The sequence below is a fragment of the Sander lucioperca genome, chromosome 8 (assembly GCF_008315115.2).
Source record: "Sander lucioperca isolate FBNREF2018 chromosome 8, SLUC_FBN_1.2, whole genome shotgun sequence".
NCBI classification, from domain to species: Eukaryota; Metazoa; Chordata; class Actinopteri; order Perciformes; family Percidae; genus Sander; species Sander lucioperca.
In genome coordinates this window covers 18,053,593-18,064,130 of record NC_050180.1, presented here as the reverse complement: position 1 = coordinate 18,064,130, position 10,538 = coordinate 18,053,593, and the positions used below count along the sequence as shown (strand labels likewise).

Genomic DNA, 10,538 nt, shown 5'->3' with positions numbered 1-10,538 from the left:
GTTGTGTAGGAGTTTTAAGTATGTGAATCAGGATACATAGATTTTGATGCATTTGTCTGCTGTATTTTTGTTTGTTTTGTTTTTATACACATATAAAGATAATCTTTTACTGTAAATGTACAGTTCTCTTTTGTTGTAAACATCATTAAACCATTTTCAAGTGTTTTGACATGTGCTTTGTCTTTTATTGGCATTCAGTTACATGATGAAGCACAATGGTGTTATAATTTACAGCGGGTAGCCTACAGCAGCCAGAACAGCTGTTCATATAGTGCCACTATGAGTTTTAAATTTAGAATTTTAATTTATAACTAATGACATTCCCATCAGCTTCTGCTGAACTTGTGTTTAAATGTTAGCATGATGCTAAAATAACATGCTTAACATAAATAGACCTGCTACACATTTGCATGCATTGTTAGCATTAACATGTTAGCAACCACTATCACAGCCTCAGGTAGCCCCCAGTATGGCTAGTAGATATGTAAATTACAAAAATGAAGAGTTATCAGCATGTCTGGTTGGAGGAGCTTACAGTACAGTTACTGTAACTCTAGCTCACCATTTGAAATGGCCTAGAACCGCCACGGCACTTAGAACAAAGAAAAGTAGCACATTTTTGAGAAGCTAGATCCAGACAATGCTTGGGATTTTTTGCTTGATATAGGCTATTACTTAAACAATTGATCATGCGCACATTTGCCGATTCATCTTTTGATCAATGATCAATCATCTAATTGTTGCAGGTCTAATTAGCAATGCTGTCTCTGCATGCAGGACTTCAATGGGGAGACGGAGGAGGTGGATCCGAGCCGTTGGGGACCAAAGACTCAGAGGGATCTTTATCCTTCTCCTCAGCTTTGGTCGACTGTAGAGCAGAGAGGCAAAGTTAAAGATCCGTAGGCCTATTGATTAGACCAGCAGACAAACAGCATATCTAAGTTTTGTTTGTTATGAAAGATTGCAGACATTTGGATCCTGGTGTAAGATATGATCGAAAGGTCCCGATATAGTAGGCCTAAGCCATTTTGGATCACAAAGTGGGAACACTCTATCAAGCAGTTTATCTTTGTTTTTCACAGCGATTTATTCAGCTTGAGGAGAAACTAGTTCAGATTTTTTTAAATCAGGCTGTAAAATATTCTATAAATATGACTGCAATTTTGTGTAAATGTTTCTTTTTAATAGGCCCTCTTTCAGAGTAGACATTTTAACAGGTCACAGTGGGAAAAGCACAGATGTAAACATTAAAATCAATAATGGCTGAATTCCATTTAGCTGCTTCAGGTTCAGGGTCCTGGTATTGTGCATGCCGGCTGAATGTTACATTCTCATGGTTTACTGAGACACTTGAATAGAACAGAGCCATCACTAATGTTATTAGTAACACCTGTTATTTGAACTCTAAATGTTTGCTGTGATCATGGCCTGTGGCGATTTCATAACGAGTTAAAACATTTTCCTTTTATTTTGATTATTTCCCACAATTGCTAGAAAGTTTATTTTGTTAAGGATTTATAATTTTAAAGACTGTGTGAGTGAGTAATGAAACCTTACCTTGGGTTTCTTTTTCTTGCCAGCTTTTTTCTAGAAGAGATAAAATACATCACAATGATTGGTAGTTGAAGCACCAGAACAGGCGAAAATGTGATCCTTAAAAGTTTTCAGTGACTTACTTTTGCTTTTGATGGTTCAAGTATCTGGTAAGTATCAGCATCATTTATTCTCTCAAGCTCCTGTAGAGGAAATATGAAATTATAAACAAAAACTGACAGCCGAGCAGCAGAGTTAAACATCATTTGGGCATCAAGTGATGTGAGAGTTCTCCTTACCTGGTAAATGCCTCCATCTTCCTGTTTAGTCAGTGAGAAAAACACAAAGTGAAATGCACATATTCAAGCAGATACACATGTAGTCACATAAATAGACAGTTTATATCAATCCATAAACAGTGAAGAAATAGAAAACATGGAGACTTACAGCCACTCTTGCCACAGATGGGATGTAAAACTGCACAGAGAAGAAGACAACAACAACAAACATGTTATAAATGAATACATCAAATAACAGGTATGCAACTTAATGAATATTTTAATTCTTTAAATCATTGATTAATCACGATAAATTGCCATCACACGTGACAAGAGTCCAAACTATGTCTTCAAATTAGAACTGATTAATCGTTTAAGTCATTTGTTGAGCAAAAATGTCAAATATTCTCATGGTTTAGCTTCTTCAATGTGAGGATTTGTTTTCTCTCTCTCTTTTTACATCATTATACATTAAATTAATTAGCTGTTGGTTGGACAAACAAGCAATTTGAAGATGTCATCTTGTGCTCTTAGAAATTCTAATGGGATTTTTATAATGGGAATTATTGACTTGACTACTACTTGACACTGTATAGACAATTGATTGAATAATCCAAACAATAATTGCCAGATTAATTGATAACTAGAAAATGCTTTTCCTGCAGAAAATGTGTGTGAATGCTTAATAGCTAAATTGCTAAAGCTAAACTGGATTAATAGCTTAAATCTGTAAGAAGAAGTAGTGAGAATAGTTGAAGTAATGAGAATAGTTGGAAAAGTGGGAATTGTTTTAATTGGTATGAATTTCATTGACAAGTTGAATAACACCACTAATGTAAAAAAGATGTGGAATAATTAAAGTTTCTTTTGAAAAGCTTATGCTAAAGCTAAACTGGATTGCTGGTTAAAATGTGTGAGAAGAAGGTGAAGTTTTAAGAAATGTGCAAAAGTGATAATTGTTTCAATTAATATATCTTTATAAGTTGAATAATAGCCATATTGTATGAAAGTTGTAGGTGTTACAACAGTGGCACAGCAGTGGCAAGTGAACGACATATTACTGTCTGTAGTTGCAATTTGACTGTTTGACTGATGTTTGTAATCAGCTAATGACCTATCACCTGTGTCAGACTGCTGCCATTCAGGGACACTAAGAGCGACCTGTGAAAGAAAGGCTCAGATAAACTATAAACTATAGGTGGCATAAGTGAAAAGACCTCATCGTCAGCGCCGCAAGTCCTTTGGGAACGTATTGATATAAAATTTATGTGGAAAAATTAAAAAATGGGGGCATATCAGCGATTCAAAAAAGCGGTTTGCTGTGCCTTTTGCATGGAAATGTCAAGGATGTTTGATATGGGCAGCAAATGGAGGAAGATTTGGAACTGTTGTAATTTGGAAGCTCACCGAGCAAAATGTATAAGTCATATTGCTTAAATGAGCACATTGGCGTGAGAGCAAGTTATAGAGAAGGGACTAAAATCATTTTTTTAAGGCTCCGTGCTCTAGCGAATGACATCACCCACTGTAAGTCAATACACACCCATTATAAACCTCCTGAAAGGAACACTAAACTTAAACTTAATTTTCACAAAAACTGTTAAAGATATCAAACTGCTGAGATAGAGCCTAAGTTGAGCCTGAAGTTTTAGTGAATGGTTTAAAGTTTGATTGGTGTCATGTAGTAGGAGTAGCATTTTGAAGTAGGAGTAGCATTTGAAGCCTGCTCTCATTGACTTTAATTGTACTTTTTTTTTTTTAAACTTAATATTTAAAAAATTATAAATAGCAGAACAAATGTTGAAGTGCTTGAAGAGCTGAACATTTTGATATTTTAATGTGTTTTATAGCTGAACGTATGCATTAGTTAGAGGCGACCAAAGAAAGTTGAAGATTAAAGAATCTGATAATGAATAATGAATGCTGCTAAATCAGCATTCACACAATGATAATAGTTGTTAGCACATTTTTAAATGTGAGAAGCCTTAACCAGACATTTCCGTGTAGTTTTACTTGTATATGACTTAAATGAATAATCAGTTATTAAAACTGTCATAGCTTTCTTTTCAGTCAGCAAAACAATGAATCAACTAATTCTGGTGAGCCTGAAGCCTGCTATCACCTTTTCTCTGAAGAAGAGCACTGTGGCAAAGATGCAGTAAAGAATAAGGATCCCATCCAAATAGTAGCAGATGACTGGCTCAGTGAAAAAAATCCCTGTAGAACAAACACAGGAGACAAATATTATCAATATTATACTTAAGTACATTTCTGATGGGTTTAGTTATATTTTGTGAGACTTCTTCTACATAAATTTCAGAGAAAAACAATCTTTTCAATCCATCACTTTATCTGATGGATGTAGGTACCAATAACTTTAGCTTGTAGATCCATATTTTAAAAGATTATATAAGATAAGACTATCTTTATTCTCAGCATTCACAATAATGCAGCACAAAAAGCAGCCTGAGTGGGAACACAAAAATAACTATTGCAATTAAATAAATGGCCTTGTAACAAAAGCTTTATACATTTTATGCAATACAATAACTTATATAACTATAATGTATCCAAGAATTGTGCAAATATTTGTGTGACTATATATGAATATGTACTCCTTCCTTGAAGGCCTTTTTCACAGCCAAATAAAATAGGATTAATTGTTCACTGTACAAATCTTCTTATTGAGTCATTTAGATCCATAATTGAGTCAATTTATTTTCTTTCTTTTTTAAATAACAAAATCTGGAAGTGATTTTTCATAATTCCAGTGCGGCAACCTGACTTAAAGTGCCCATATTATGAAAAAATCACTTTTTCTGGGATTTGGGGTGTTATTTTGTGTCTCTGGTGCTTCCACACACATACAAACTTTGAAAAAAATCCATCCATGCTGTTTAGAGTGAGATACAGTTTCTGAATGTGTCCTGCCTTCAGTCTCTGGGTGAGCTGTTCAAAATCAGCACGACTTGTGACGTCACAAGCCGAAACGAGCTGGCTAACCGCAACCATTAGCTCGTAGCGTTAGCATGCTAACGCTAATGCTAACGCTAGCATGCTACCTCGTTCTCAATAGCAAAGCACTGCTACAACACACACAAGTTCACCATAATCTACAAAAGAACTACTTCCATGTGCGCCCTCATTTAGAAGTCTCCCAGCTAATCCTGCCTTGTAACTGACCGAAGTTGTAGAAACAGCCTTTCTTTTACTGTCTATGGAGCTAGCTAGCTGACATGATCTACATCTGAGCTACTGCGCATGTGCAGTGCAATCAAAGATAGTACAGAAGAAGAAGAAGAAAAGAGGTCTCACTCTGTAGCTAAAACAGAGACCAGCTGAAAAGAGGATCTGCAGCAGTGAGAGAGAGCGGTGCAGTACAACAAAAATATGGTGTTTTTTGAAAATTAAACCATGTAAACCTATTCTGGTACAACCTTAAAATACAATTATGAACCTGAAAATGAGCATAATATGGCTGCTTTAATATTTACTTGATACTTGTATCAAGCAACAGACACTCCATTCTAAGATCTTTTTTTTTTTTTTAAATAAGTTGATTTAATAAATAATAAAAATGGATACAGTAATAGTGTCTAAATAATATTTTTACTTTACAGAAATGTATATGAATAAAAAAGGTGTATTCTTAAAAAGAAATAGATATGAATAATATAAATGAATTGTATAGAATAATAAGAGAATAATGATACAAAAATATTATTAAACACGAGAAATGTAACTGATGTCGGTTAACAAGCATGTATCTTCACTCAATGAACAAAAATGAAAAACCAATATTACCAATATTAATGAAAATATATAAGTGCAAAAACAGTGTTCAAAGATGCAACTGATGTAGAAACAAATGGCTTTAGTTTATGTTACATATATACATAAAATATATGAAAATATCAGTGTACAACAGAAAATGTGCAGCGCAGGTTTGACTTGGAATTCAGTATTTTAATGGAGCATTTCTTATTTGGTATTTGTATGTAAAATGATGTCACATGCAGTACATTTTATCCAGTATTTTTATGAAGCATTTCTTGTTACGATATTATTACTCTAAGTAAAATGATTTAAGTGCTTCTCTTCTGACTTCTGAAAAAATAGAACATAGCGCCTCCTGTGTGTGTGTGTGTGTGTGTGTGTGTGTGTGTGTGTGTGTACATGACATACAAGACATCCATTTAGCATGGAAAAAAGCAACATAGTGAGACACATGAGAAAATTGAGTAAGACCCCCTGAAAACAGGAAATAAGAATACATATCTGCAGTTCAGTAGATTAAGTGTCTTCCTGTCAGTTCGATGGGCTGCTCTGAGGTTTTGGTGAGGCTCGTTTATCTCGCTGTGCGGTTGGAACAGAAGCCATGTTGTGAGAACATCACCAGCAGTGGTGATTCATTGAAGCTATGACTTCCACATCAAATCTTGATCATCTAAAGTTGCATCAGGATGTAACATTTCTTCAGTCTTAGATTATTTTTATGCTTTAAAAGGTCAAATTGTGTAAACACTGTTACTGTGCGGGTGGGTTAAGTTTAGCAATCTGATTTATAAATCTGTCACCTTCAAGTTTTTTATTTATTTTGTAGCCTATGTCAGCTGTTAACTTAAAAAAAAAAAAACGTGTTGGGAATAAAATGAATAATATGGAATAGTTCTGCATTTTTGGAAAAACATGTATAGGCTTTCTTATTAGATCAATACCACTCTGCCACCAGCAGCTCTAAAGCTCACTTATTAACTTTTAACTCTTCTTCTTTTTTACCTTTGGACAGAGCCAAGTTAGCCGTTTCCCTTTGTTGTTGTTTACAGTCTGTGTGTTAAGCTAAGCTAACTAGCTGCTGGTTGTGGCTTCATATTCAGTGGACAGACATCAGAATCAATTTCATTCATTTCAATCAATTTATTGCCAAGTAAGTAACACTTACAAGGAATTTGCCTTGGTTGTTGGTGCAACATTAATATGAAATAAACAAACAATAAATACAGAAACAAATATGTACTGTATATACAACTGTTTCACATTATGAGAAAAGGGCTGTATGGAAAAGACATGAGAGTTGTGTGACATTTTGGGTAGTGCACTTATGTTACCTTTACAGAGAGATTGATACCACTCTCATGCCCATAAATATGAAGATTCAACCCACAGCCAGTTAGCTTAGAACAACATTTAAATATTCTAGTTTTCTTGTGCTTTATATCGTACACATATCCCCAAAATAACATTTTGTGGTTTCGAACATTTGCATGGCTTGCGTTTAGAAGGAATAGTTTGACATTTTGGGAAATACACTTATGTACTTTCTACTTACAGACAGTTAGATAGGAAGATTAAAATATAGGTATTATTTTACAAGTAATCTATAAGTCAATAAGTTATCCAGTCAGTGTGAAATAAGATGATCTTTCCACTCTAGAGTTACTTAAAGGTGAAACAAAAGGAGGAAACGGTGTGTTAAGCGGTTGAGTATGTTGTTTAGACCTACAATGAATATGTGCTGTATTTAATCACTCTCTTCATTGTTAAAGCTAACACTTCATATAATTTCCTGGTCAATATTTAGTGATTGTGGCTAACTCAGCCTGGTGAATGTTATAAACATATTTTGACATTTATTGATATAAAGTAAAATATCATCAGAACAATCAAGCAATCCTAGCATTCAAAAGGTCACAAGGTTACAAGTATGCTGCCAAATAGTAAGTAAATATATTAATATGTCCATGGCAGCTACCGTCCTTTGCACAATATATAGTGTTTTTCTGCTGAGGGAGTTTTGATTATTATTTTCACAAGTCGCTGCAGAAAACAAACAGGAGAAATTCCCTTTTAGTGTTTTTACATTTATTCATGCATGCTTTCTCGTAATTCCTTCATCATGATGAATATGCCTGAAATACATAACAGGAAAGTGGTTTTTGGATCATTGTGAAAATATTTTTTCACAACCCTCCCTAACTACGACATAAAAGAGAAAAGTCTGGGAAACCTTTGCACATGAAGACTTAAACCCAAAGGAAAGAAAGGCAGCACATTATTGTGTATTTTATTTTTATTATTTTAAATTATAGTCAGCCACATATGTATTTGTTCATTCCTAGACCAGCATGTGAATTGACAGTTTTTAAAAGAGTAAGAATAAGAAAAATAAAATAACCAAAGTCCCTCTGCAGTATCTAACATTTAAGAGCAATAAACATGTTTATTTTCTGTATCAAATTTATAAATGGAAAGCAAGATTGTGTATAAAATTGTACTTTTGTTTCCAGTGTTCAAAATACAGACAACTATTTTTTTTGATAAGTTGAGCTATTCTCCTTACCTCATTTCCTTACCTTGTAACAATACCTCAAACGGCTAAACTTTTTCACAGACAATGCTGTGTAGAGAAAATATCTATCTCTAATATCGTCTGTTACTCTCAGACACAGATATTTACTGTTCTCTATAGGCTAGATATTACTTCTACAAAAAGTAAGTAAACAAGGGATTTAAAGTAATTTACAGGGTTGGGTGCAGCCTGTTCCCTCGACTGTCTTTTATCCGAGCAGAGAAGGCCTTTGTAACGGAAGATAGCAAAGATTTCAATAACACAAATACATAATGTTAGTTTAGTTTAATAACTAAATTAATTTAACATGTCTCTTAACACCTACCGACTCTTTTCCAATGCCAACAGGGTGATATAGGTGTCCTTCATAACATATTAAAACATTTCAGCCCAAACTCAATTATGCTATGCAATAATAGCGATTTAGTGTTTGTGTAACTTACCTTTAGAGGAAACAGGCACCAGGAGCACAAACAGCACAAATACACCTGTCCTCAGTGTGTACATGACTCTCCCTCCTCGTTTCTCTTTCTGTCTGTTCTGTAGAAACAAGCTTTTCTCCTGTTCTGCTTGCCTCACTCTTTTCTTTCCGTGATCAGAGGAAGTGGCTGAACTGACTGAACCTGCCAATGGACTGAGATGTAGACTGTGTGAACTTTAAAGCATCGTACAACCTTCAACACCCACATTAAGTCTCACTGACTGTGTCGTGTTCAGCTGTTTTACTCAAAAACCTGACAAAATCTGTCCCTCCATCTAATCTAAGCATCATTTATAAGCTCCTCCGCCTCTGATATTCATCTCGGTTATATAACAAGCTCAATCAGGTCACACAGATATTCCCCGTTTTACATGCAATATATAATCAATTAATCAATTAACATAATATAATGTAGTTACGAGCATACTGTATATGAGAAACCATTTAAGTGTTTCATCATGAGGTCTTTAACATTTTTTTTATATCCTTCTGGATTTGTAGCAATTGTAAAACAAATGTACTAACTGTTTTACAAGATACTGTTCATTATGCTGTCATACAGCTATGCGATACTGTGTTATCAAGCTTTTAGTAAATGGTCATACACAGTGGTGCCCCAAGACTTTTGTTATAGAGATGACCAGATGGGGCCACTGAAAATCTTGGAGTGGCATACCAAAACCAAAAGCCATTACTGAATTTCAGGAATTCTATTATGCTGTTGTTGAAAACTATTTCAACATGAGAGTTAAGCTGCAGTGGGTAGAATGCAAAAAACACCAGAATTTGAAGTAGAGTAAGTGAGACCTCTTCCTGCAGCCTTCCCTCTCCCCTCTCTGTCACACGGGCAATGCATGCGCAGAACAGCCAATAGGAATTCTTCCTGTCTCTGCAATGACCTGTGATTGACCAAAGTCTCCCATCACAGGCTAAATTAGAGGAGGTACAGAAGTGTAGTTTTCTCTCAGACCACTTGAATTACAATTTGTTAAAAGATTATTATGGAATTCTTGCCCAACTACGCCAAAAATAAACTGCCTACCACAGCTTTAAGGGATTGCATATTGATATAGTTTGTTTTCTTATTTTTACAGTTAATTTGACTGATTAACTGATATGCATAGACTAATTCTGGTACAATTAACATTTTCAGTTCCAGTTTTCCATTTTAAATGTGTTATTGTGTCTGTATATACATGTGTTAGTGATTCTTTGATCTTCAAATAGGCTAGTTGTCCTTTTCCTTAAAAAGACAAATGCTTTAATTTACATATTGTGCACAAGAGAGTATATGTGCGAGTCCCTGATACAGTGGTTTTATCAGGGTTGCCGTGGTCACCCCTGGCCATCCCTTGGCGGCGCCACTGGTCATGCACCATCTTACAGTTGTATAATAATTAACATATCAACGTCCTTATATTGAATCGTATCTAAATGGTTTGTATTACAAATTATGACATTATAGGTGAAATATCCTATAAAATAGACAACAAAGTAATCTGACTTTAGGTGAATTTTGTTCCTTTATAACCATGGACGTTTAGAGATAAATTGCATCCGTTTTCTGAGGTACTCCCAAGGATGGAACTTTACAAAATGCAGCATTAGTCACTGGCCTGTATCTAAAAATGTGACAAACAGACTAAACCACAGGTTATCAAGCAAAACTCTGATTGTACAGATTATAAAGTACAAAATGTGCCGGTTGGTTAACAACTGAGAAATGTGAACAGTCCAGCGGACTGCAGAAAGATTGATGTGACATTTACAGCCAGTTACAGTGTGTTTAAGTAACTGTGTTTTCAAATTTTTTTTTTTTCTGATTCTGATTCTGAAAAGATAAGTTGACCCCTGTGATACTTAAATGTAAGTGTGCGTCTTTGTAATGGAGGAGGTT

The 10,538-nt window shown here is 34.8% G+C and overlaps 1 protein-coding gene across 2 annotated transcripts; it reads right to left on the bottom strand.

Moving 5' to 3' along the window:
* Positions 1-161: 161 nt before the first annotated feature.
* Positions 162-8,855, bottom strand: cd247l (CD247 antigen like). 2 transcript variants are annotated; one of them, XM_031294746.2, is made up of 7 exons: positions 8,604-8,855; positions 3,934-4,028; positions 1,981-2,010; positions 1,833-1,853; positions 1,673-1,736; positions 1,558-1,587; positions 162-868 (listed from the first exon to the last, which is right to left on the bottom strand). In XM_031294746.2, the coding sequence occupies exons 1-7, from the start codon at positions 8,665-8,667 to the stop codon at positions 855-857; spliced, it is 318 nt and encodes a 105-aa protein (XP_031150606.1). In that variant the 5' UTR covers positions 8,668-8,855; the 3' UTR covers positions 162-854. The 2 variants fall into 2 exon arrangements, with proteins under 2 accessions (XP_031150606.1, XP_031150592.1); XM_031294732.2 differs by having other exon boundaries at positions 1,677-1,736; positions 8,604-8,854.
* Positions 8,856-10,538: the final 1,683 nt, after the last annotated feature.

Bases quoted from the DNA above. Each gene is read 5' to 3' on its own strand.
- cd247l (XM_031294732.2), bottom strand. From the start codon at position 8,667: ATGTACACACTGAGGACAGGTGTATTTGTGCTGTTTGTGCTCCTGGTG. The intron at 1,854-1,980 runs GTAAGTCTCCAT...CTGACTAAACAG, and splicing joins CATCTGTGGCAAGAGTGGCT to GAAGATGGAGGCATTTACCA. The intron at 869-1,557 runs GTAAGGTTTCAT...TCTGCTCTACAG, and splicing joins GCAAGAAAAAGAAACCCAAG to TCGACCAAAGCTGAGGAGAA.